The 27,232-nt window shown below is 46.7% G+C and overlaps 1 protein-coding gene and 1 pseudogene across 10 annotated transcripts in view; one reads left to right on the top strand and one right to left on the bottom strand.

Moving 5' to 3' along the window:
- Window positions 1–27,232, bottom strand: part of FBXO42 (F-box protein 42) — a 112,318-nt gene that overhangs the window by 74,165 nt on the left and 10,921 nt on the right. The window contains exon 1 of one of the 10 annotated variants that reach the window (XM_051836544.3): window positions 23,964–24,242. The exons of the other annotated variants lie outside the window; for them this stretch is intronic. Within the exon in view, the coding sequence (XP_051692504.1) occupies window positions 23,964–23,982 (19 nt within the window). The 5' untranslated portion in view covers window positions 23,983–24,242. Of the gene's footprint in view, window positions 1–23,963; window positions 24,243–27,232 lie in introns of those variants that run through there. 10 annotated transcript variants of the gene reach the window in all.
- LOC103345459 (chromobox protein homolog 1 pseudogene) lies at window positions 598–1,297 on the top strand (annotated as a pseudogene).

The raw sequence follows: 27,232 nt of genomic DNA, 5'->3' as shown, positions 1-27,232 counted from the left end.
TTCCAAATCTTCTCAAAGTACAACTAACAAAGCTAAATAAAGGGATTCACACTGTTGCCACACATGGCTTTAAGCAATTTCTCACCATTCAACCATTTCACTGCCCACGAAAACATGAAGCCCCTGGTTGTTTGCTAACCTGGCCCCAAGCCTAGAAGCCGAGGAGCACTAACGGCTCCCTAAGACAGGCTCGGCTCCATCTGCACAACCCTTCTTCTCATTTCCTTGATCAGGTAAGGAAGTCATCACTCATATTCCCTGAGGACATAGGGGCATTTTGAAATTTTTGGCTTTTTCTTGTTTTCACGCTAAACGAAACTCTACTAAGCACTGCACATCACATGGATTAACACAACAAATGTGGTTTTCATGGAACTGAAGAAATTCTCCTCACTTCCATTAGGCCTTCTGGGTTTCTCCAAGTGGTCAGTGGTGAGAGAAACCACAAACTGAAGTGGATTCCTGGACGCTGGCTCCCTGAGGGCAGACACCCTCTGCCTAGGCAGCTTCGCCTCCTGGCACCAGGCACTCAGAGAAGCCAAGGCTTTATAGACATTTCTGCTCAGAACATCCACGTACTGACCTGACATCACTTTTTTTTTTTTTTTTAAGATTTATTTATTTGAAAGTCAGAGTTACACCCAGAGAGAAGGAGAAGCGGAGAGAGAGAGAGAGACAAACAGACAGTCTTCCACTTGCTGGCTCACTCTTGACCGTCGAGTTGTAAAGGGCAAAGTGGAACAATTCCTGAAGTGGGACAGTTTCTCAGATGAAGACGGTGCGTGGGAACCAGAAGGGAATCTGGATTGCCCTGACGTCATGCTGAGTTTCTGCAGTCAGAGAACAGCACAAGAGGCAGAGAAGTCAGAGGGAGGCCAGCGCCAAGCTGATTCTGATTCTGAAGATAAGATGGAAGAGAGCAAACCAAAGAAGAAGAAAGAAGTCTGAAAAGCCATGAGGCTTTGCCCAGGGTTGGAGCCGGAACTGATTACTGGAGCTACAGACTCAAGTTCCTGATGAAATGGAAAAACTCTGATGATGAATGAGGCTGACCTGGTCCCTGCCAAGGAAGCCAGTGCCACGTGCCCACAGTTGTCATTTCCCTCTACGAGGAAAGGCTGCCGTGGCACTCCTACCCCTCGGAGGATGACGACAAAAAAGATGACAAGAATTAACTCCCGAGTACCAGCCCATCACATCCGACTGTGGGTTTCAAGCGGGGAGGGAAGAAATTCCCCTTGTCTGGACACCACAGCGGTGGTTTGAGAAGATGTCCTATGAAGAGCCACGACAGTTTCCGTGCCATGCGGCAGCCCAAGTGCTGTAAGCTGCTCCAAGCTATGCAGCCCAGTGGAGGGGGAGGGAGTAAGTGTTTCAAGGCAGCCCTTCTGTGCTTTGCTGAGAGAAGCCATAGGGCCTTCCATGAAGAATGAAACTTGCAGAATTGGGAGAACAAAAAGATACTATCATCTCCACATCCCACAGCCTTCTTCCCAATAGTGTTAACTCTGAATTTTTACAGCATAGCATGTGTGTAGTTTTTGGCTCTTGCTGGTGTATTATTTGGGGGAGGGAGGGAAAGGGAATAGGGCTGGATTATTTTGGGGATCATTCTGGGGCCTGACTGGGGAAACTGTGAAACAGTAGGAAAAAAAAAAACCTGAGGATTCAGTTCTATGTCCAGGATATTTCACCTTTTCAAAAAAATGTTACTGACACCATAAATGGGGACTGCAAGGGACTGTTTAAAGGCTGTGAGTGTAGAGGCCAACCCTGTGGCATAATGGATAAAGCTACCCCCTGCAGTGCCAGCATCCCATATGAGCGCCAGTTTGAGTCCCAGCGGCTCCACTTCTGATCCAGCTCTCTGCTATGGCCTGGGAAAGCAGTAGAAGATAGCCCAATCCTTGGGCCTCTGGACCTGCGTGGGGCACCCGGAAGAAGCTCCTGGTTCCTGGCTTTGGATTGGCGCAGCTCCAGCTGTTACAGTCACCTAGGGAATGAACCAGTGGATGAAGACCTCTCACTCTCTCTCTGTGACTATGACTTTCAAGTAAACAAAAATCTTTAACAGAGAAGAGAGAGAGAGAGAAAAAGCTGTGAATGCCCCAAGCCTGTAAGCCAAGGTGTTCCCCATTCAGAAGTTACCAAAGCTGCCATTTTGGAGAAGGAGACTGACTGCGGAGGGAGAGTGCACACAGGCAGAGAGACCGCTCTGTTTTAGAGGTGCTAATTCTTGAAATTAGACAAGAAGACCCTTTCTTTTCCAATTATGAAGTTGCATCAGCTTATCTATCCAAACCACTGGCTGAGATATTGGAAGAGGGGAAGAGAGTGGTGCAGGAGACGAGAGAGTAGGGAAAGACAAGGACCCATGCTCTTAAGGTAGCGAACTCTTGAAGCCTCTGGTTTGTTTTGAATTTCGAACCCTGAAACCATGGGTAGCAGGGTTCAGTCACGGACATCAGAAGCTTCACTGAAAGCATTTAAGGGCGGAATGATTTCGGAAGCCTTGGTCTCAGGAGAAAACTAAACATGCATATTGGAACAGTGATTTACTTTAAAACACCCAAGTTTTTTTTTTTTTTTTTTTAACCTAAGAATTAACTGATACCCAAGATGTTTCATCTTGATTCATCAGATCAATCAGTTCTTGACATGGTCTAGACCTATTGGGAGCGACACTGTAAAATCTCTGTAGGCATGTGCATGTGTTAGGTTTCTGTGAAAAGTCTGCTTAAATGTAAACTTCATATCACACTGTCAGTTTTTGTCTTAATAAAACTATAGATTCATTTAAAAAAAGAAATTCAACAGCTGGCGCTGCGACTCACTAGGCTAATCCTCCGCCTGTGGTGCCGGCACACAGGGTTTTAGTCCCGGTTGCTCCTCTTCCAGTCCAGCTCTCTGCTGTGGCCTGGGAGGGCAGCGGAGGATGGCCCAAGTGCTTGGGCCCCTGCACCCGCATAGGAGACCAGGAGGAAGCACCTGGCTCCTGGCTTCGGATTGGCGCAGCGCGCTGGCTGCAACGAGCCAGCCGTGGTGGCCACTTGGGGGGTGAATCAACGGAAAAAGGAAGACCTTTCTCTCTTTCTTTCTCTCTCTCTCTCACTAACTCTGCCTGTCAAAAAATAAAAATTCAAGAAGGGAATTAAATTTTTTGTTTATTATTTTGAAAGGCAGAGTTATAGAGAGACAGAGGCAGAAAAAAAGAGGGCTTCCATCCACTGGTTCACTTCCCAAATGGTTGCAATGGCTGGAGCTGAGCCGATCCAAAGCCAGGAGCCAGGAGCTTCTTCCGGGTCTCCCACATGGGTGCAGAAGCCCAAACACTTGGTCATCTTCTACTGCTTTCCTAGGCCATAGCAGAGAGCTGGATCAGAAGTGGAACAGTCGGGAATTGAACCAGTGCCCATATGGGATGTCGGCACTGCAGGGGCTTTAACCCACTGCACCACAGCACGCCATAATGACTTTCACATGCATAATAAAGTTCATTCCCAGGGCTGGCACTGTGGTGAAGCAGGTAAAGCCACTGCCTGCAGTGCCAGCATCCCATATGGGTGCCGGTTTGAGTCCCAGCTGCTCCACTTCCAATCTAGCTCCCTGCTAATGTGCCTGGGAAGGCAGTGGAGGATGGCCTAAGTCTTGGGCCCCTGTGCCCACATGGGAGACCAGGAGGAAGCTACAGGCTCCTGGCTTGAGATTGGCCCAGCTTCTGCGGTGGCTGCAGCCATTTGTGGAGTGAACCAGCAGGTGGGAGACCTCTCTCTCTCTCTCTCTCTCTCTGCCTCTGTGTAACTCTGCCTTTCAAATAAATTAATTTAAAAAAAAAAGTCTTTGAGGGATTTTAGGGCAATATTTGGTTAATTTGTGCCTTTTGTTTCCATTCAGTTTACATCTGACAAGCCCCTTTGAGCAAACACACCTCTATGAAAGTTGGAATACACTTCATCTACCTAAAAAGAAACTGAAGATTTAGAATGTAATCAAGCTATTGCACACAATTTCAAAAGGTTTAAATGTGTAATTAAAACCCACTTCTCGGGGCTGGTGTTGTGGCATAGCAGGTAAAGCTGCCACCTGCAGTGCCAGCATTCCATACAGGCGCTGGTTCAAGTCCCAGCTGCTCCACTTCCGATCCAGCTCTCTGCTATGGCCTGGGAAATGAGTAGAAGATGGCCCAAGTCCTTGGGCCCCTGCACCCACGTGGAGACCTGGAGGAAGCTCCTGGCTCCTGGCTTCAGATCAGCACAGTTCCAGCCATTGTGGCCATTTGAGGAATGAACCAGCGGATGGAAGACCTCTCTCTCTCTCCGCCTCTCCTTCTCTCTGTGTGTAACTCTGACTTTCAAATAAATAAATAAATCTTAAAAACAAACAAACAAACAAACAAAAAAAAACTTCTCATTGACAGTAAAATAAAGCACTGAGACTTAACTAGAATGAGGGACTGAACAGAAGTACCAACAGGCATCTCTAGCCCCAGGGCTATAGGCTTGGGGCACCAACCTTGCAAAGATGTCGTCACAAACTCAACTCGGCAGCACTAACAAGAGCTAAAAGTACTGAATGCTCCTCTATATGTCAAATGAGGGATTTACAGATCATGATTCCATCTAAGATAATGGGCCTTCATGTTCATATACCACCTATCAAGCAAAGCCAAATGAAATTACAGAAAGCAAAAAATGATAAAATACAACATTCTACCTTACTTCATGCATTCAAGAAAGATCAACAAAACATTTACTATACACAAAATACCATGCTTAGATTCCATGGAAGGTGCACAAAAACAATGTCAGCATTTGCATTCAAGAGATTAAGCCAGTAAGAGTTAAAGGCATATGAGGGGGCTGGCGCTGTGGTGTAGCAAGTGGGTAAAGCCTCTGCCTGCAGTGCCGACATCCCACATGGGCACCAGTTCAAGTCCCAGCAGTTCCACTTCTGACCCAGCTCTCTGCTATGGCCTGGGAAAGCAGTGGAAGATGGCCCAAGTCCTAGGGCCTCTGCACTCACGTGGGAGACCCAGAGGAAGCTCCTGGCTCCCAATCAGCACAGCTTCCAGCGTCGTGGCCACCTGGGGAGTGACCCAGCAGATGGAAGTTCTCTCTCTCTGCCTCTCAAATAAACAAATAAATCTTAAAAAAAAAAAAATGAATAATACCAACACAGGACATCTCTAGCACAAAACAAAAGGCTTCAGCAGTTCAGGGAAGGAAGATAGCTTCCAACTGGCATGATAATGAAGTTACATAGAACTCTGAGCTGAGCTTTGAAGAACAGGCAGGATTTTAGAGAATGAAATGGGGAAAGGCAGAGGGAGGAAAGAGTTTCAAATCACTGTCTCTTAAACCGATATATGCTCTGCCAATTACAGAATGCACAAAAACCATTTTTTTTACTCAATGGGTGTTTTTACCACAAGCACTTTGTTAAGGTTTGGGTAACAGTTTGGATGCCCCCAAAAAGGGTCCTCTATCTACTGGTTAACAGATTAATGCTAATGGTTAATGAATTAAGGGTGGAAACTTGATATACTTATGAAGGTGGGCCCACTGAGAGATCTTTAGGTCACCAGGGCCTTGCCCTCAGAAGGTAGCTCTTGAGAGAGGGTTGACTATTTAAACCAAGTCTAGCTTAGCATCTGTCTTTCCTAGCTCACCACATATGTGATGATCCCTCACTATCCTCTGCCCTCACCAAATACCTGAACCGATGGGGCCAAAATGAACCATCTTCCTTCCCAAGCTCTTCTCAGGTTTTGTTTTGTTTTGATGATTTTTTTATTTATTTGAAAGTTAGCATTACAGAGAGCAAGGGGGAGACAGAGATCTTCTATCCACTGGTTCAACTGCCCAGAAGGCCAAATGGCCAGAGATGGACAGGGCAAACCCAGAAGCCAGGAGCTTCTTCTGGGTCTCCCACATGAGTGACAAGGGCCCAAGCATTTGGGCCATCTTCTGCTGCTTCTCCTAGGCCATCAGCAGGGAACTGGATTGGAAGTGGAGCAGCCAGGACACAAACTGGCACCCATATGGGATGCCAGCATTTTAGGCGGTGGCTTTACCTGCTAAGCCACAATGCCAGGCCCCTCTTCAGGTATTTTGAAGTAACAAAAGGCTGATTAATACACACATACTATTTAATATTTTAGTCACATAAAAAGACATTCATAATCTGGAGACTCTAGTTCCTGATAGTCAATGTTTTGACAAAAAAGTCTACAAATAGAATAATTTGGCAGAACCACTGCTGCTATTAGCAAACTGGGAGCGATTCTGACAGGAACACTCAGAGAGCTGTTTCCATAACCCATTCCAAATTTAATAACAGATGTCAACTGCAGTGAGTTTTCTTAATTGGTTAACTTAATTGTTACCCAATTAAGACTCCTTTTAATGAAACGGAAAAAATCAAGTATTTCCCCAAAGTACCCATCAGTATACGTTTACAATCTTTTTTTTTTTTTTTTTTTTTTTAATTTTTTGACAGGCAGAGTGGACAGTGAGAGAGAGAGACAGAGAGAAAGGTCTTCTTTTGCCGTTGGTTCACCCTCCAATGGCCGCCGCGGCCAGCACGCTGCGGCCGGCGCACTGCGCTGATCCGATGGCAGGAGCCAGGAGCCAGGTGCTTTTCCTGGTCTCCCATGGGGTACAGGGCCCAAGCACCTGGGCCATCCTCCACTGCACTCCCTGGCCACAGCAGAGAGCTGGCCTGGAAGAGGGGCAACGGGACAGAATCCAGCGCCCCAACCGGGACTAGAACCCGGTGTGCTGGCGCCGCTAGGCGGAGGATTAGCCTAGTGAGCCGCGGCGCCGGCCTACGTTTACAATCTTTACAATGGTTGATATTCAATGAAAACAATTCATGACTTAAAAAAAGCAGAAGTGGAGGGGTCGGCGCTGTGGCGCAGCGGGTTAAAGCCCTGGCCTGAAGTGCCAGCATCCCATATGGGCACCAGTTCTAGTCCCAGCTGCTCCTCTTCCAATCCAGTTCTCTGCTGTAGCCTGGGAAAGCAGTAGAGGATGGCCCAAGTGCTTGGGCCCCTGCACCCATGTGGGAGACCGAAAAAAGCTCCTGGCTTTGGATCGGCGCAGCTCCAGCTGTTGTGGCCAACTGGGGAGTGAACCAGTGGATGGAAGACCTTTCTCTCTGTCTCTACCTCTCTCTGTAACTCTTTCAAATAAATAAATCTTTAAAAAAAAAAAAAAAGTGGAATGGACCAGTTCTTGGACCCTTCTCCATACCCATGCGTAGCAGTCAACGGATTCGTTGTTACAAAATATAAATGATTAAGAGATATGTACTGGTTTCAATCATCATTAGAGATACCCTGGGTTTTGAATTTTTTTTATAGAAAACCATATATTCTAGGTTCAGCAAAACACTTCATCTGGTAAAAACAAAAACAACACAGTTTAATGTTCAAATTTATATTTTGTTTAAGAGCTTGAATTTTTAAATTTTAAGAAAGAGATGGGGCCAGTGTTGTGGCACAGCAGGTTAAGCTGCCACCTGCGATGCCAGCATCTCATATGGATGCAGGTTCGAGTCCCAGCTGCCCCATTTCTGACCCAGCATACCTGCTAATGCCCCTGAGAAAGCAGCAGAAGATGGCCCAAGTACTTGGGACCCTGCCACCCTCATGGGAGACAAAGATGAAGCTCCTAGCTATTGACTTTAGCCTGGCCCAACCCTGGCCACTGCCACCATTTGGGCAGTGAACCAGTGAATGAAAGATCTCTCTTTCTCTGTAACTCTGCCTTTCAAATAAACATTCAAAAAGACAGAGAGGCAGCCGGCACCATGGCATAGTAGGTTAAACCTCTGCTTATGGCGCTGGCATCCCATATGGGTGCCGGTTCATGTCCCGCTGCTCCACTTTCAAACCAGCTCCCTTCTAATGGCCTAGGAAAGCACCGGAAGATGGCCCAAGTGTTTGGGCCCCTGTGCCCATGTGGGAGGCCTGGAAGAAGTTTCTGGCTCCTGGCTTCAGATTGGCCCAGCTCCAGATTCGGGGAGTGAACCATTGGATGGAAGACCTCTCTTTCTGTCTCTCCTTCTGTCTAACTCTGCCTCTCAAATAAATAAAAAAAAGAGAAGATGATAATAACAAAGTATAGAATAATTGTGTTGGTAATGACTTAACAAGTAATACTAATTTTTTCAGCATGAAATACAGTATAGATCAGAAGGGGAGTTAGAAAAGGTGTATTTTTCTGGCTTAGAGAAATGACTTCTTTCTTCTCAAAAACAATTATTTAAGAAAGAAAGAAAAGTGAAAAGCCAAGAAAAAAGCAAAAAAAAAAAAAAAAGGAAAAGAATCCTGATATAAGAGGAGTAAGCTGTAATAACTCAAAATTGACCTTTGGCAGGGCTGATGTCATGGCACAATGGGTTTAAGCTGCAGCCTGTGAAATCAGCATCCCATATGGGCACCAGTTTGAGTCCCGGCTGCTCCACTTCTAATCCAGTTCCCCACTAATGCACCTGGGGAAGCAGAAGATGGCTCAAGTGCTTGAGCCCCAGGCACTCACATCGAAGACCCAGAGGGAGTTCCCAGCTCCTTGCTTTGGCCTGGTCTAGCCCTGGCTGTTGCAGCCACTTGGCAAGTGAACCAGCAGACAGAAGATCTCTTTCACTCTATTTCCCCCTCTCTGTAATTCTGCCTTTCACAAAATTAAAACAAATCCTTTTTCCCTCCTCAAAAGGGACCTTTGGCTACAGAAAAAAAATCAAAGCATACCTTTCCTCTCCCTCTATGCACCTACAACACTAAGCACCTGACTGTATTCCAGCAATTACAGTTGTTTGCCTCTCCCTTGCCTCCAATTATAGCACAATAGAAAATAATCCTATTTTCGACATCTAAAACCTAATACACAACATATAAGCACTCACTCAGCAAGAATTTGCTGAACACATAATTAAGTACTGCCTTATGAATTCATTTTGATCAACAACAAAGCTCAAATTTTAATTCTTAGATATTCTGGTGAAAGCAACAGAAGCTTCACATAAAAAAAAAATTAAAGGTAGTCAACTATGGTGCAGCAGGTCGACCCGCCTGCATCCCAAACTGCAGTGCCAGCTTGAGTCCCGGCTACTCTGCTTCTCATAGAGCGCTCTGCTAATGCACCTGGAAAGGCAACACAAGATGGCCCAAATGCTTGGGCCTCTGACACCATACGAAAGATCTGGATGGGGTTTCCGGCTTCTGGCCTTGGCCTGCCTCCAAATGGCTACTGCAGCCATCTGAGGAGTGAACCAGTGGACAGAAGACCTCTTTTTCTGCTTTTCAAATAAATCTTTAAAAAGCTCTCTCTCACTCTCACTCTGTTACTCTGCCCTTTAAGTAAATGAAAATAATGCACTTTATTTTTATTATTTGTTTATTTGAAAGGAAGAGTGAAAGAAAGAGTATCCACCCACTGGTTCACTCCCCAAATGGCCATGGCAGTCAGGGCTGGGCCAGGCCAAAGTCAGGAACCCAGAGCTCTATCTTGCTCTCCCATGTGGTCCCAGGGGTTCAAGAACTTGGGCTGCCTTCCATTGATTTCCCAAGTGCTTTAGCAGGGAGCTGGATCAGAAATTGAGCAGCCAGGACTGGAACCGGCACTCCAATATGGGATGCTGGCATCGCAGACAGTAATTAGCCCACTTTGCCACAACCCCGGCCCTGAGTGTGACTTCTTTAGCAGCTTCGTCGTGTTTCTTCCTTACATTCTGGCTCTGAGGTCTGATCTGGATTCCTGACAAGCACCTCATCGCAGGCACCTGCTTGAGATTCTCCAGCAGAAGAATTGTTAAGAAGAGTTCTTCAGGCAGCCAGGTACACAAATGCGCTCATGCAGGAAGCGTCTATTTGCTGTGGGTCAGAATCTTCATTGAAAAGCCAGCGTGTGGCTCAGTGGGTTGGGCCACTGCCAGTGGCCCAGATGCCAGTCACATGACAGCAAGTTACTGTATTCATCAGTGTACTGATTTCAATTGGATAGTTTTAAAGTTCAAAAAAAATTAATCTAGCTATTTGCCAAATCATACCTCTTCTTTCTTGTTTTATTCTTATTACCAATAATGGACAAAATGGTTATCAGATTTCATCTCCAGCTATACACACCACCCTGATTTGAAGGTGAGCACACAGGGAGTGGTACTGAGGATCGGTTGCTCAGGTTCCTGTCATTGCACAAGACAACAGAGAATTCAGAAGTGAGACAGAGTAGCAAGCATGCTAGCAAAGTTTAACAAAGAGAAATAATGACAAGAGTACACCTGACAGATCAGCCAGGCATCTCAATAAGTAGCAGCCAAAATAATAAACATTTTTAAAAATAAAATTAAGGATGGGCATCAGCAGAGTGATCGAGATGCCACTTGGGAAGTCTGCTGCTCATCTTGGAATGCCAGGGTTCAAGTCCCAGCTCTTCTTCAATTCCAGTTTTCTGCTAAAGTGCACCCTTGGGAGGCAGAGGTGATGCTGAGGTGGTTGGGTCCCTGCGATCCATGTAGAAGATCTGGACTGAGTTCCCAGCCCTCAGCTTCAGCCTGGCCCCGTCCTCGCTGTTACAGACATTTGTGTGGTGAGCCAGCAAATGGAAGACCTGTGCCCACCTGTCTGTCCTCTCAGTCTCTTTCAAATACATAAATAACTTAGATAATAAAATAAAATTGAAGCTGTAATAAAATCAGAGTTCACAAAGTCAAAAGCTTACTAGAAGAGTAAAAACAGAACTAGTGTAGGAATTAAATATATTTATTTAGGGGCCAGCACCATGGTGCAATGGTTATGCCATGGCTTATGACACCCACATCCCATATCAGAGCGCAGGTTCAAGTCCTGGCTGCTCTGCTTCTGCTCTAGCTTCAGACTAACGCTCCTGGAACAGGAAAAGATGATGGTCCAAGTGCCTGGCGCTCCTGCTATCCATGTGGGAAACCTGTGATACTGGTCTGGCCTGCCCCAGACCCAGATGTTGCAGCCATCTGGGGAGTGAACCAGCAGATGGAAAATCTCTCTCCATCTTTGTCTCTCCCTTTTCTCTGCTACTCAGCCTTTCAAGTAAAAATAAATATATTCTTAAAAACCTATTAATAATTCCAAAGCTCACTGAAGACCTAACTAATTAAACAGTCTAGTAAAAACACCACTGGTGGGGAAGGCATTGTGGTGCAGTGGGTGAGGCTGCCGTGTGGCATGCTTGCATCTCATACTGGAGTGCTGCACTGGGTCCATTTCTCCATTTCCAATCCGGCTTCCTGCTAACGCATCCTGGAAGGCACTGGAGAATCTCGAGTGCTTGTCCTCTGCCACTCATGCTGGAGCCCGATGCTGCTTGGGATGACTGCATCCCTCCCACTGATGGGTTATGTCAAAGGGGCACAGGAGACAAATGAAACACCATTCAGTGGTGGAAGCTGAAATAATCTGAGCACAAAGCGTAGTATTAGATTAAAACCAAAAATAAGTATCCATGAATTCATGCTGGTATGTAATTTTTTTTTAAGCTAGAGGAATCTCTCTTGCGTATTTCCAAATTAGGGAAATGTAGGTTCTCTACCTTCTAGCAGGTGGATCCTGATTTCTACCACCTTCCTAATTCCTTTCCACCTTGCTAGCTAGATACCACGCCAGTATTACAAGGACAGAAAATAGGGGCTGTGGCACAGCAGGTAAAGCCACCACCCGCACCGCCAGCAACCCATATGGGTGCCAGCTTGAGACCCAACTGCTCCACTTCTGATCCAGCTCTCTGCTATGGGCTGGGAAAGCAGCAGAATTTGGCCCAAGTCCTTGGGCCCCTGTACCTGCATGGGAGACCCAGAAAAAGCTCCTGGCTTGGGAAAGGCCCCACCCTAGCCACTGCGGCCATCTGGGGGAGTGAACCAGCGGATGGAAGACCTCTCTCTCTGCCTCTGCCTTTCTGTAGCTCTGCCTTTGAAATAAAAAGAAAAACACACACACACACACACACACACACAGAAAATAATTTTAACCATGTTACTGCCTAAGGTTCATTCCTCATACCTTGGGTAAATAAAATTTTAAGTATATCCATGCTAGGAAATTCATAATGGGCTAATGAGGTTAAAAATAAAGAAATGATGAGTTGGGTACTTGGAACAGCGTTCTATATCAAGTGCCTGGGTTCTTGTCTCACCTCTGATTCTAATCTACTCTCCTGCTTTCACATCCTGGGAGCAGCAAGTGATGACTCAAGTACTTGGGTCTCGGCCACCCCGGGAGGAGGCCTAGACTGCTGAATTCCAGGCTCCTAGGTTTGGTCTGGCCCGGCCCAGCCCTGGCTTATTACAGGCATTTGGAAACTGAATCAGCAAATGAAGATCTCTGTATCCTCCTCCTTTGTCTTTCAAACAAATAAAATAAAAACTTAAAAATATTAAGAAATGAGAACTGACACTCCCCTCCCCCTCCCCTTTAAGATTTATTTATTTTTATTTGAAAGGCAGAGTTACAGAGGGAGGGACAGACAGTAAGTGAGCTTCCATCCAATGGTTCACTCCCCAAATGGCCACAATGGTCAGAGTTGAGCCGATCCGAAGCCAGGAGCTTCTTTCTTCCAGGTCTCCTACTTGAGTGCAGGGGCCCAAGCACTTTGGGCCATCTTTCACTGCTTTCCCAGGCAGTGGGAAATTAGCAGGGAGTTGGATCAGAAGTGGAGCAGCCAGGACTTGAACTGGCACCCATATAGGATGCTGGCACTGCAGACAGTGGATTAACCTGCTACGCCACAGTGCCAGCCCAAGAAATGAGAATTGGCACTTGCCTATAGAAAGCATCCAAGACTTCATTTCCAAATGTCAAATGACTTCCAAAGTGTGTGTGTTTTGGGGCGGGTGCTGTGGTACAGTGGGCAGATCCCCCACCACAGGTACCGGCATCCCATGTGGGTGCTGGTTCAAGTCCCAGCTGCTCCACTTCTGATCCAGCTCTCTGCTATGGCCTGGGAAAGCAGTGGAAGATGGCCCAACTCCCTGGGCCCCTGCACCTGCGTGGGAGACCTGGAAGAAGCTCCTGGCTCCTGGCTTTGGATCAGCACACTCCGGCTACTGTAGCCATCTGGGGAGTGAACCTGCAGATGGAAGACCTCTCTCTCTCTGCCTCTGCCTCTCTGTAACTCTGACTTTCAAATAAATAAATCGTTGGGGGAAAAAAACACAAAGTGTGTTTGTTTCTTCAAAGCACTTCTTCACTTTTGTACACCCAGAAATAGATTCTGACAGTTTAATTAGAGGCTGCCTTAATGATTAAATAAATCACAAAACCCTTTCTCTATAAACTGTTCTTTTTAACTGAAGTGAATTATCAATGTTTAGTAATACATATTTAGCTTCTGTGCAAATGGAAAGTAGAGATGGTGAAAGAGCTGCATGACAGTAGCACATCAGTATTAGCCCCCACAAATTTCTCAAAATCCTGAATTTTCATTTTTATTTTATTTGAGAGACAGAGAGGAGAGGGGAGGGGAGGGGAGGGGAAGGGAGAGGAGGGGAGGGAAGAGACAGACCAATCTCATCCACTGGTTACAGAACCAAATGTCCATTCTCCAACAGCCTAAACTGAGCCAGGCTAAAGATGGGTCTCTCAATGGGTGGCAGCAACCCAACTACCGAAGCCATCACTGCTGCCTTCCCATGGCCCACAACAGCAGGGAGCTGGAGTCAGGAGCTGCAGGCAAGAATTGAACTCAAGCACCATGACAAGGGATGCGGGCTAAACCACTAGATGAAATACCTCCCCTAAAGCCCAGTTTTCATCATATTAATAAGCTAACTCCTAAGATCTTATATTGATTTCCTCTGGGAATCTTCTTAAAATGATAAAAAAAAATAAATACTGACAAGAAACTTACTACTCTGCTACGGAATGAGTATTTACATCCTCCTCAAGGATTCGTGTTATGTCCCCTAAATTCCAATGTGGAGGCGGGGCCCTTTGGAGGGCATGAGGGTGAGAACAGGTCAGGAGGGTGCCCCCCTCCCCCGCCGTGATGTGATCAATGCCCTTATAAAAGAGGCACTGGAGAATTCATGGCCCCATGCTCTTCCTCCCACCCACTCACCCTCCCACAGTGTGCACAAGATGGTCAAGTGAACATATAGAGAGATGGCAGCTGACTGCAAGTCAAGAAAACAAACATCAACATGAAATCTACTTTGCTGACACCTTGATCTTGGATTTCTTTCCCAGGCTCCAACAAGCTGAGAAGCAATACTCTTGTTAAGCCACCCAACTGATGGTACTTTGTTATGACAGCCTGAGCTAAGACACCCTGCTCCACCCCATAAAGAAAGCATCAACATAAGTAATAGGAGTGAGCTACAATGGATTTATGCTATAATATTCAATTAACATTTTAAAGGACTTAGAAAAAGTACATAGTATCCATTACAGGTTATATCTCATTATTTTAAATATTTAATCACTTCTGATGCAGTATATTTTCCTTTTGAAAGATATGAGGGGTAGGCATTGTGCTGTAGTGAGTAAAGCTACTGTCTGCGGCACCGGCATCCCATATGTTGACAAGTCCATGTCCCGGCTGCTCCACTTTAAATCCAGCTCCTGCTAATGGCCTGGGAAAAGCAGTGGAAAACCACACCAAGTGTTTAGGCCCCTGTCACCCACTTGGGAGACCCTGGATGACGTTCCTGGCTCCTGGCTTCAGCCTGGCCCAGCACTGGCCATTGTAGCCACTGGGGAAGCCAACCAGCAGGTGAAAGATCTCTGTCTCTCCCTCTCTCTTCCAAAATAAGTAAATCAATCTTTTAAAAAAAATTAAAAAGATAAATTGGATTAGCATGAAAGAGCAGGGAGGGAGCTTACTGCTCTACTCTAGGAAAAGAGAGTTTAAAAAAATGTGGAGAGTGCAGTCTCAGGGCAGAGTTAGGGAGAAATCGGGAGAGGAAACCACACAAATTAGAGGGATATGGGGGGAGGCAGACCTGTGACATAGAGGGTGAAGCCTCCGCCTGCAGTGCCAGCATCCCATATGGGCGCCAGTTCGAGTCCCAGCTGCTCCACTTCCTATCCAGCTCTCTGCTATGGCCTGGGATAGCAGTGGAGGATGGCCCAAGTCCTTGAGCCCCTGAACCCATGTGGGAGACCCGGAAGAAGCTCCTGGCTTCAGACTGGTGCAGCTCTGGCTGTTGGGGCCAATTGGGGAGTGAACCAGTGAAAGGAAGACCTCTCTCTCTCTCTCTCTCTGCCTCTCCTCTCTGTGTAACTCTGACTTTCAAATAAATAAAATCTTTAAAAACCCGGGGTGGGGGGAGTGCAGTATAGGGGACCTACATGGAGGGTGTGGACGTCTACAACTCAGGACCTCAGCAGCCAAGAGCCTAAACACCAGCATTGGAGAGTGATGTTAAATTGGGGGGGAGAAAAAGAAAACATATGCTGCCAGAAGCTATTTTTACAACACAGTGTTAAACAGAACATGATGGAAGACTCATGTAGCCGAGTTATCCCCTTTCTCAGTGGTTTCCCTTTTCATGGTTTTAGTTTCCTATAGTCAAGTGTGGTCCAACAATATTAAACAGAAATTTTCAGAAGTAAAAGGTTCTGGGTCATCAAAAGAGGAGGTACCTTTCTCTGAAGGGAGGAGAGAACTTCCACTTTGACCATGGCCTTGTCTAAATATGATCAGAGTCAGTGAACTCAGGGGGCTTCCATAGCCTTGGAGCTCATGACAAGAGCCTCGGGTGATTACTGATGCCATAAACAAGAGTGTCAATTTGTTAAGTCAACAACAGGAGTCACTGTGCACTTACTCCTCATGTAGGATCTTTGTCCTTAGTGTGCTGTACATTGAGATTGAATGCTATAACTAGTACTCAAACAGTATTTTTCACTTTATGTTTCTGTGTGGGAGCAAACTGTTGAAATCTTTACTTAATGTATGATAAACTGATCTTCTGTATATAAAGAGAATCGAAAATGAATCTTGATGTGAATGGAAGGGGAGAGGGAGTGGGAAAGGGGAGGGTTGTGGGTGGGAGGGACGTTATGGGGGGGGGGGGGAGCCATTGTAATCCATAAGCTGTACTTCGTAAATTTACATTCATTAAATAAAAGTTAAAAAAAAAAAAAAAAGTAAAAGGTTCTGGGGCCAGTGTTGTAGTATAGTGGGCTAAGCCTCCACCTGTGGCACCAGCATCCCATATGGGCACCAGTTCATGTACTGGCTGCTCCTCTTCTGATCCAGCTCTCTGCTTATAGCCTGGGAAAGCAGTGGAAGATGGCCCAAGTGCTTGGGCCCCTGCATCCGCATGGGAGACCCAGAAGAAGCTCCTGGCTCCTGGCTTCAGATCAGCCTAGCACTGGCCATTGTGGCCATTTGGGGAATGAGCCAGTGGATGGAAGACCTTTCTTTCTGTCTCTCCCTCTTTGTCCATAGCTCTACCCCTCAAATAATTAAAAAAAAAAAAAAAAAAAAATGGGCCAGCGCCACGGCTCAATAGGCTAATCCTCCACCTGCAGCGTTGGCACACTGGGTTCTAGTCCTGGTCGGGGCGCCAGATTCTGTCCCAGTTGCCCCTCTTCCAGGCCAGCTCTCTGCTATGGCCCGGGAGTGCAGTGGAGGATGGCCCAGGTGCTTGGGCCCTGCACCCCATGGGAGACCAGGAGAAGCACCCGGCTCCTGGCTTCGGATCAGCGCGGTGCACCGGCCGCAGTGGCCATTGGAGGGTGAACCAACGAACGGTAAGGAAGACCTTTCTATCTGTCTCTCTCTCTTTCACTATCCACTCTGCCTGTAAAAAAAAAATAAATTAATTAATTAAAAAAAATAAAGGACATATAGAGATTCCCTTTTATATGAGTAGGTGTTCCTTTGTTTTCCCAAAAATAGTAGTGATAAATTAATTTTGAGAGGGAAAATCAGTGAATTTTTTAAAGTAACAATTGCCTCACCCCCAAAATGGCCGTTATGGCCAGCACTGCCAAGAGCCAGGTGCTTCTTCCTGGTCTCCCATGTCGGTGCAGGGCCCAAGCACTTGGGCCATCCTCCACTGCCCTCCCAGGCCACAGCAGAAAGCTGGACTGGAAGAGGAGCAACCGGGATTAGAACCCAGCGCCCATATGGGATGTCAGTGCTGCAGGATTAACCAAGTGAGCCACGGCACCGGCCCAAGATTTATTTAATTATTTTAAAGTCAGAGTTACACAAAGAGAGAAGGAGAGGCAGAGAGAGAGAGGTCTTTCATCCACTGGTTCACTCCCCAGATGGCTGCAATAGCCGGACCTGCACCAATCCGAAGCCAGGAGCTTCTTCCAGGTCTCCCACGCAGGTGCAGGTACCCAAGGACTTGGGCCATAGCAGAGAGCTGGATCAGAAGTGAAGCAGCCGGGACCTGAACCAGTGCCCATATGGGATGCTGGCACTGCAGGTGGCAGCTTTACCTGCTATGCCACAGCACTGAACCCAATAACAATTGCTTTTTAAGGCTAAAGATTTATTTATTTGAAAGGCAGAGTTACAAAAAGAAAGGGGGAAGGGGGAAAGGGGGAGGGAGAGAGAGCAAGCGAGTTTCTATCCAATGGTTCACTCTCCAAATGGCCCCAATGGCTGAAGCTGGGCTGACCTGAAGCTAGGAGCTTCTTCCTGGTCTCCCACATGGGTGGCAGGGGCCCAAACATTTGGGCCATTTTCCGCTGCTTTTCCCAGGCCATTAGCAGGAGCTCAATTGGAAGTGGAGCAGCCAAGATTTAAACCAGCACCCATATGGGATGCTGGCATCACAGGTAGCAGTTTTACCGGCTACATCACAACACAGGCCCCAACAACTGCTTTTAGATTTATTTATGTATTTGAAAGAGTAACAGAGAGAAGGGAAGATAGCGAGCGTGAGCGCGAGAGAGTGAAAGAGCGAGAGAGAGAGAATATGAGCCTTCCATCCACTGGCTTACTCCTCAAATAGCCACAATGGAGCCAGGAATTCCATCCAGGTCTCCTATGTGGATGCAGGCCCATTAGGAGGGAGGTGGACTGGAAGTGGAGCAGCCAGGACTCAAACTGATGCTCATATGGAATGCCAGCATCACAGGCAGGGCTTAACCTGCAGCACCACAATGCCAGCCTCCAAATCAGTGAAATTAAAATGTCATTGCCCCATTATCATTTTCAGTAAGGTTAACTTCATTCACCAGACCCCTGTTCGTATGTACAAACACACGACATCACATTTACAGATGAAAAATTTTCAATTTTTCCAACCCAGCAGGAAGGCAGACTTGTTATTTTTTTTTTTGCGTTTTTTTTTTTTTTTTTTTTTTTTGACAGGCAGAGTGGACAGTGAGAGAGAGAGACAGAGAGAAAGGTCTTCCTTTTGCCGTTGGTTCACCCTCCAATGGCCGCCGCTGCAGCCGGCGCACCGCGCTGATCTGATGGCAGGAGCCAGGAGCCAGGTGCTTTTCCTGGTCTCCCATGGGGTGCAGGGCCCAAGCACCTGGGCCATCCTCCACTGCACTCCCTGGCCACAGCAGAGAGCTGGCCTGGAAGAGGGGCAACCGGGACAGAATCTGGCGCCCCAACCGGGACTAGAACCCGGTGTGCCGGCGCCGCTAGGCGGAGGATTAGCCTAGTGAGCCGCGGCGCCGGCCCAAGACTTGTTATTACTACCACAAATACTACTATATTACTACTGAATAAAGAAAAATCTAATTTATCTATTTCTCTTCAAAATATATATATATATAAAATAAAGGATTACTGCAGTACAGCAGCTTAAAGCATCTCATACGAACACTGGTTCAAGTCCTGGCTGCTTCACTTCTTGTTTTTGGCTTTGTTTGATTTTGTTTTTTGTTTTTTAATTTTTTTAAGATCTACTTATTTGAAAGGCAGTTACAGAGAGCGAAGGAAAGTCAGAGAGAGAGATCACAATCTCCCATTTTGCTGGTTCACTCCCCAAATGGCTGCAATGGAAAAGGGCTGCTCAGGCCGAAGGCAGGAGTCAAGATCTCTACCTAGGTCTTCCATGTGGGTGGCAGGGACCCAAGCACTTGGACCATCTTCTGCTACTTTCCCAGGCACATTACCAGGGAGCTGGATGGGAAGTGGAGCAGCTAGAATATAAACCAGCACCCATATAGGATGCTGGCATCACAGGTGGCAGCTTAACCTGCTGTGCCCCAACACTGGCCCTGGCTGCTTCACTTCTGATCCAGCTTCTGGTAATGCACCTGAGCAAGCTGAAGATGACCAAAGTCCTGGGTCCCGGCCGCTCATGTGGGAGACCTGGATGGAGCTCCAGACTCTTGGCTTTGGCCTGGCTCAGCCACAGCTATCACAGCCAACTGGGAATGAACTAGCAGACGCAAGAGCTGTCTCCCAGTATCTCTGTAACTCTGCTTTTCAAGTAAATAAATAAATAACTTGGTTTAACTCTTCTTACCAACAATATGAATGTTTTTGATAAAATGAATAAAAATTAGCAAGCAATTGCTACCACAGCATGCTAAAGTTTTTATATATACTCTTTTTAAAATGTTATTTATTTATCTGTGAGGCAGAGTTACAGAGAGAGGGAGAGACAGAGAGGTCTTCCATCTGCTGGTTCACTCCCCAAATGGCTGCAGTGGCTGGAGCTGGGCCGGTCTGAAGCCAGGAGCTTCTTCTGGGTCTCCCACATGGGTGCAGGGGCCCAGGCATTTGGGCCATCTTCTGCTGCTTTCTCAGGCCATAGCAGAGAGCTGGATCAGAGGAGGAGCAGCTGGAATATGAACTGGCACCCATATGGGACACAGGCGCCACAGGCGGAGGTCTACTGCACCACAGTGCAAGCCCCTATATATACATTTTTAAGACTTATTCATTCAGTGCTACGATGTCAGCCCCATGCCAAGGATTTAACAATGAGAAATTCCATGGCTTTTTCCAACACACTTCAAGTCAATCAGCTGTGCAACTTGTGCCTGAAACACCCTAGGACCTCTTCCCGTCCCTGGTCTTGGTGCTGAAGTACTCTCCCTCCCTTTCAGTGAGATGAATTCCCACTCATTATGTCAGTCACCTCTTCTGTGAGCTTTCCTGCACCCTAGCCAAGTAAGTTCCCTTCTGGCTTCCTATTCACTGTGTACAGTGCCTTCATTATCTCAGAGATGTATAAATATTTGTCGAGTGAGGTGGCCTACAAGATGTAAGTCAACAGCAGACACATAATACCAGCAGTTTCTACTTTTCACTACTTCACACATTACAATTCTGCTCATTAATCACTTGTCTAATTAAATCCCAACCTTCCCTCCTCATTACCATGGTTTCCAATAAAGTCGAGACAAAGGCAACAGCACAAAGGCAATCAAGAAGTGAATGCATGGTCAGAACTTTGCTTTAAGGCAACAAAATATGCCTTAATACATATTATCTAGAAACGTGAAAATTGCCAATGTCAACTGTTCTTTTTAAAAAAAAAAAAATTCTTATTTATATATTTGAGAGACAGAAAGAGAAAGAAAGAGTTCCCATCCAGTGGCTCAGTCCCAAAATGCCTGCAGCAGCCAAGGCTAAGGCAGACCAAAGCCAGGAGCCCAGAACTCAATGCAGGTCTTCCACATGAGTGCCAAGGACCCAACCACTTGAACCATCGTCCGCTGCCTCCCAGTGTGTGCATTAGCGGGAAGCTGGAATCAGGAACAGGGCTGGGACTCAAACCTAGGCACCCTGAAAAGGGATGCAAGTGTCCCAAGTGATGGCTCGACTGTTACCCAAACATCTTCTCTACAACTGTCCTCGTATGTGTGTTGTACATGGCACTTCAGATGGCTACTGTGAAGGCTGAAATCGTTAACACTCTTATTCATACTTAAGAATCAGAGCTTAAAATGATGGAATCTGGAAAACTAATATTCATCTTTGACCTTCATTAAATTTGCCATGATCCCAGGGAAACTGATTGTGAACATTTTTATCAACCATCTGTTAATAATAATCAGAAATTTTAAATGCCAGTATTTGTACCACTGCTATAAAAATAATTGAAGATTGTACAGTATAGAAATGTATTCAAAGAAAATTGACTGGCTGGCGCTGTGGCTCACTAGGCTAATCCTCCGCCTGCAGCGCCAGCACCCCAGGTTCTAGTCCCAGTCAGGGTGCCAGATTCTGTCCCAGTTGCCCCTCTTCCAGGCCAGCTCTCTGCTGTGGCCCGGGAGTGCAGTGGAGGATGGCCCAAGTGCTTGGGTCCTGCACTCGCATGGGAGACCAGGAGAAGCACCTGGCTCCTGGCTTCGGATCAGCGTGGTGCGCAGGCCGCAGTGGCCATTAGTGGGTGAACCAATGGTAAATGGAAGACCTTTCTCTCTGTCTCTCTCTCACTGTACACTCTGCCTGTCAAAAAAAAAAAAAAAAAAAAAGTTAAATAAAATTATCTAAATTTGGAGACGGTGCGTGCTGTGGCACAGCAGGTTAAAGCCCTGGTCTGAAGAGTCTGTATCCCATATGGGTGACGGTTCTAGTCCCAGCTGCTCCTCTTCCGATCCAGCTCTCTGCTATGGTCTGGGAAAGCAATAGAAGATGGCCCAAGTCCTGGGCCCCTGCACCCACGTGGGAGACCTGGAAGAAGCTCCTGGCTCCTGGCTTCAGATTGGTGCAGCTCCCGCCGTTGTGGCCATCTGGGGAATGAACCATTGAATGGAAGACCTCTCTCTCTGTTTCTACCTCTCTGTGTAATTCTGTCTTTCAAATAAAAATAAATCTTTAAAACAAATTATCTAAGTTTATACCAAATTGGTAGCATAACAACACATTGAGAGGAATTAGTTCAAGAACCCTTGTAACATGGTATTTTTTAGTATCTTTTGTGAATTATATTTTAACTACAAAAAAAAATCAAGCTGTATTTAATAGTGTTATGTATTATAACAATATGGCCATCATTGTTTTGGAACTGTTATAGGTATTCTATAGGGGAAAACAAGTGATTATATGCTGACATTATTATAAGGCAATAAAGTCTAGCATCGAGGGCGGGCATTGTGGTGCAGCAGGCTAAACTGCTGCTTGGGATGCCTGCATCCCATATTGAATGCCTAGAACAGTCCCACCTCTGTTTCCAATCCAACTTCCTGCTAGTACACCCCTTGGGAGAAGCAGGTGATGACGCAACCATTTAGGTCTATTTAACCCAAATGGGAGACCCAGATTGTATTCTGGGCTCCTGGCTTTGGCTCACCCCAGTCCTGGCTGTTACAGGCAGGCATCTGTGAAGTGAACCAGTGAACAGAAGATTTCACTCTATTTTCCTCTGTGACTCTGCATTTCAAGTAAAGTAAAAATAAATAATAAAAATTCATATTTAAATAAATCAGCTTAACCATAAATTGTTTTATTACTTTAACAAAATTCAGGCAGTACCAGGAGAGCCTAGAGTTATATTTCTAAGTGTTTATTTAATTTTATGAAGTAGAGGCCTACTGAATTAAGACAGATTATCATAATTAATTTCCTTTATCATATATGTAGTCCTATGACCAGAACGACGATTCATTCACAAAGCTAAAGATTAGAAGAAAATTATTAAATTTCACAATTCATATAACACATTTGAGGCAATTTCTGTAAATGTTTGCTACATAGCAAATTCTTATAGAAAAGAAATGTAGGGGCCGGTGCGGTGGTACAGCAGGTTAAGCCACCGCCTTCTACTCTGGCATCCCATGTGAATATTGGTTTGAGTCTTGGCTGCTCCACTTCTGATCCTGCTCCCTGCTAATGTTTCTGGGATGGCAGCAGAATAGGCCCAGGTGCTTGAGCCCCTGCCACCCACGTGGGAGACCTCGATGGAATTCCAGGCTCCTGGCTTCGGCCTGGCCTAGTCCCGACTGTCTTAGCCATTTGAGGAGTCAACCAGCATAACAAGAAAAAGGGACTGTCTCTCTGTAACTCTGACTTTCAAATATTAAACAGAGCCGGTGCTGTGGCACGGCGGGTAAATGCCTGCAATACTGGCATCCCATATGGGTGCCTATTTGTGTCCTGGCTGCTCCACTGCCAATCCAGGTTCCTGCTAATGGCCTGAGAAAAGCAGTGCAAGATGGCTCAAATGTATGGGCCCCCTGCCACACACACGGGAGACCTGGATGGAGCTCTTGGCTTCAGCCTATCCCAGCATTGGCCACCACTGCAGCCATCTGGGGAGTGAACCAGCAGATGGAAAATTTCTGTCTTTGTCACTCTTTCAAGAAAATAAATAAATCCTTAAAAAATTATTTATTTGAAAGGCAGAGTGGCAGAGAGAAGGAGAGGGAGACAGAGAGAAAGATCTTCTATCCACTGATTCACTCTCCAAATGGGTACAATGGCTAAGGTCGGGCCAGGCCAAAGTCATGAACCCGGAGCTTCATTCAGTTTTCCACATGGGTGGCAGCAGTCCAAGACTTGGGGCCATCCTCTGCTGCCTTCCCAGCAGAGAGCTGGATCAGAAGCAGAGCAGCCGGGACTCAAACTGGCACTTCGATATGGGATGCCGTGTTGTAGGCAGCAGTTTAACTCACTGTCCCACAATGCTGACCCTAAAAGCTATTTTTTAAATAAATAAATATGAATTTATTTCAGAGGCGGAGAGAGAAAGAGCTCCCACCTGTTGGTTCACAACCCAAATACCTGCCAATAGCCAGGGTGGTCTGGGCTGACGCTGGACGCTAGGAACTCAATCCATGTCTCCCACATAAGTGGCTGAAACACAATCATTGGAGCCATCCCCACTAATTCTGGAGGTCCACACAGGCAGGAAGCTGGAGCCAGGAGCTAGCTACTGCACCCAGGTACTCCAATACAAGGTGCAGGCATTTTAACCAGTGTCTCAACCACTATGCCAGATGCCTGCTTCCCAAAAGGCCATTTTTTTTTGCCTAAAAATATAAGGGTGAATTTTTCTATAACCTCACAAAAACTTTCCATTTCCTATAGTACTTTGTATAAGGTAACACTTACAGGGCCGACACTGTGGCATAGCGCTGTGGCATAGCAAGTCCAAGCTGCTCCACTTCCAATCCAGCTCTCTGCTATGGCCTGGGAAAGCACTGGAAGATGGCGCAGGTCCTTGGGCCCCGGCACCTCTGTGTGAGACCTGGAAGAAGCTCCTGGCTCCTGGTTTCAGACTGGCAAAGCTCCAGCCGTTGCGGCCATTTGGGGAGTGAACCAGCAGATGGAAGACTTCTGTCTCTCTGCCTCTCTCTAGAACTCTTTTTCAAATAAATAAATAAATAAATCCTTAAAAAAAAAAAAGGTACCACTTACACTTTTTTGGTATTATATAAATGGGCCATAACAAACATCTTCTGAGATTTTTAAAAAATGTCTCACCTCTGGCCGGCGCCGCGGCTCACTAGGCTAATCCTCCACCTAGCGGCACCGGCACACCGGGTTCTAGTCCCGGTTGAGGCGCCAGATTCTGTCCCAGTTGCCCCTCTTCCAGGCCAGCTCTCTGCTGTGGCCAGGGAGTGCAGTGGAGGATGGCCCAGGTGCTTGGGCTCTGCACCCCATGGGAGACCAGGAAAAGCACCTGGCTCCTGGCTCCTGCCATCGGATCAGCGCGGTGCGCTGGCCGCAGCGCGCCAGCCGCGGCGGCCATTGGAGGGTGAACCAACGGCAAAAGGAAGACCTTTCTCTCTGTCTCTCTCACTGTCCACTCTGTCAAAAAAAAAAAAAAAAAAAAGTCTCACCTCTCTGGGATCCTGTCAAGATGACAAACAAAAAGAACAATGGTCATGCCAAAAAGGGCCATGGCCACATGCGCACAAACTGCAATCCACGCCCGGCAAGGCACAAACCAATCAAGAAACCTGTCATTCAAAACACCACCGAGGCCTCGCAGTCCCGGACGCTGTCGAGGAGCACACCTTAGACGCCTGTGACTTCCCTTGCAGCGAGTGAAGCTGCATCTCTGTGCGCAGGTCCGTCCCTCACAGCAAAGCTGTCAGCAATCTCGGGAAGCCCTGAGGCACGGAACACTGGCACACTGATTTAGACTTGCCAGTGCTGTCCATGCCTCCACCAAAGCCCACGTAAGGAGAAGCTGAGTCCCTTAGGACTGAAGAAAAACTATCCTCTGGGGGGTGGGGGTATTGGAAATTATACTTAAAAAAAAAAAAACACTAATTTTTTCGTAAATATGATTCTGTTCTGATTTTTAAATTTCTATTAAAGTATAATTTAAGCGTATACTTTAAATATACAGATTATAGAACAGTCTACTTTTAAAACAAAAGTCACTCAGGATGGTTTATAATATTATAGTAAAAAAAAAAAAAGTAATTAGGGGCCGGTGTTGTTGCATAGTAGGTTAAGCCTCTGCCTGCAGTTTATGTCCTGGCTGTCCCTCTTCTGATCCAGCTCTCTGCTGTAGCCTAAGAAAGCACTGGAAGATGGTCCAAGTGCTTGGGCCCCTGCACCTGAATGGGAGACCCAAAGAAGCACCTTGCTTATGGCTTAGAATTGGCCCAGCTCCGGCCATTGCAGCCATTTGGGGAGCGAATCAGCAGTGGGAAGATCTTTCTCTCTGTCTCTCCCTCTGTCTGTAACTCTACCTCTCAAATAAACAAACAAATAATCTTGGTCAGCGCCGTGGCTCACTAGGCTAATCCTCTGCCTGCGGCGCCGGCACCCCGGGTCCTAGTCCCGGTCAGGGCGCCAGATTCTGTCCCAGTTGCTCTTCTTTCAGTCCAGCTCTCTGCTGTGGCCCGGGAGTGCAGTGGAGGATGGCCCAAGTGCTTGGGCCCTGCACCCCATGGGAGACCAGGAGAAGCACCTGGCTCCTGGCTTCGGATTGGCGCGGCACGCCAGCCGTAGCAGCCACTTGTGGGGTGAACCAACGGAAAAAGGAATACCTTTCTCTCTTTTCTCTCTCACTATCTAACTCTGCCTGTCAAAAAAAAAAAATAATCTTTAAAAAAAAAGTAACTATAAAAATAGCAATCTTGTAATATTTATAATCAAGGTGCTGAATGGTTTACAAATGGATACAATTTTGCAATTTTCGTTTTTAAGATTTATTTATTTGAAAGGTAGAGTTAGAAAGAGGCAGAGGCAGAGAGAGAGCGAGGTTTTCCATCTGCTGGTTTACTCCCCAGATGGCCACAATGACCAGAGCTGTGCCCTTCCAAAGCCAGGAACTAGGAGCTTCTTCCCGGTTTCCCACATGTATGCTAGGGGTCCAAGGATTTGGGCCATCTTCTGCTGCTTTCCCAGACCACAGCAGAGAGCTGGATCAGAAGTAGAGCAGCCAGGACTCGAACCAGCACCCATATGGGGTGCTGCAAGCGATAGCTTTACCTGCTACACCACAGCACAAGCCCCCAATTTTGCATCTTTAAAAAAAAAAGATTTATTTATTTTATTTGAAAGAATTACACAGAGAGAGGAGAGGTAGAGAAAGAGAGGGAGGGGGTCTTTCATCCGATGGTTCACTCTCCAATTTGCCGCAACAGCCTGAGCTGCACAGATACGAAGCCAGGAGCTTCTTTTGGGTCTCCCACATAGGGGCAGGGGCCCAAGGACTTGGGCCATCTTCTGTTTTCCCAGGCCACAGCAGAGAGCTGGATTGGAAGTGGAGCAGCTGAGTCTCGAACCCGCAGCCATATGGGATGCCGGTGCTTCAGGCCAGGCCACAGCACCAGACCCCCAATTTTGCATCTTTAAAGAGGGAGTAGAGACCTGTAGGACACCCCTGGCTCCTGGCTTCAGATCAGCTCAGCTCTGGCCATTGCTGTCATTTGGGGAGTGAACCAGTAGATGGAAGACTCCTCTCTCTCTGGCTCTACATCTCTCTGTAACTCTTTCAAATAAATAAAATTTTTTAAATCTTAAAAAAAAAAAAAAAAAAAAAAGAGGGAGTGAAGCAGGACAAGCACCACATAAATAGGTATTTTCCAAAAAGAACTAAACATCAAGTTTTGATTTAATAGCTAAAGGGTGTGGCGGCACGGTGTAGCGGGGTAAAGCTGCTGCCTATAGTGCCGGCATCCCAAATCCCAGCTGCTCCACTTCCCATCCAGCTGTCTGCTGTGGCCTGGGAAAGCAGAAGATGGCCCAAGTGCTTGGGCCCCTGCAACCATGTGGGAAGATCTAGAGGAAGCTCCTGGCTCCTGGCTTCGGATCAGCCCAGCTCCAGCTGTTGTGACCATTTAGAGAATGAAGCAGCAGATGGAAGACCTCTCTCTCTCTCTGCCTCTGCCTCTCTGTAACTCTGCCTTTCAAATAAA

Source organism: Oryctolagus cuniculus, chromosome 7, assembly GCF_051225735.1.
Source record: "Oryctolagus cuniculus isolate XC-2025 breed Fujian yellow rabbit chromosome 7, ASM5122573v1, whole genome shotgun sequence".
In the NCBI taxonomy this organism is placed as follows: Eukaryota; Metazoa; Chordata; class Mammalia; order Lagomorpha; family Leporidae; genus Oryctolagus; species Oryctolagus cuniculus.
The sequence above is the reverse complement of the archived record's forward strand: the minus strand, read 5'-3'. Positions and strand labels throughout refer to the sequence as shown.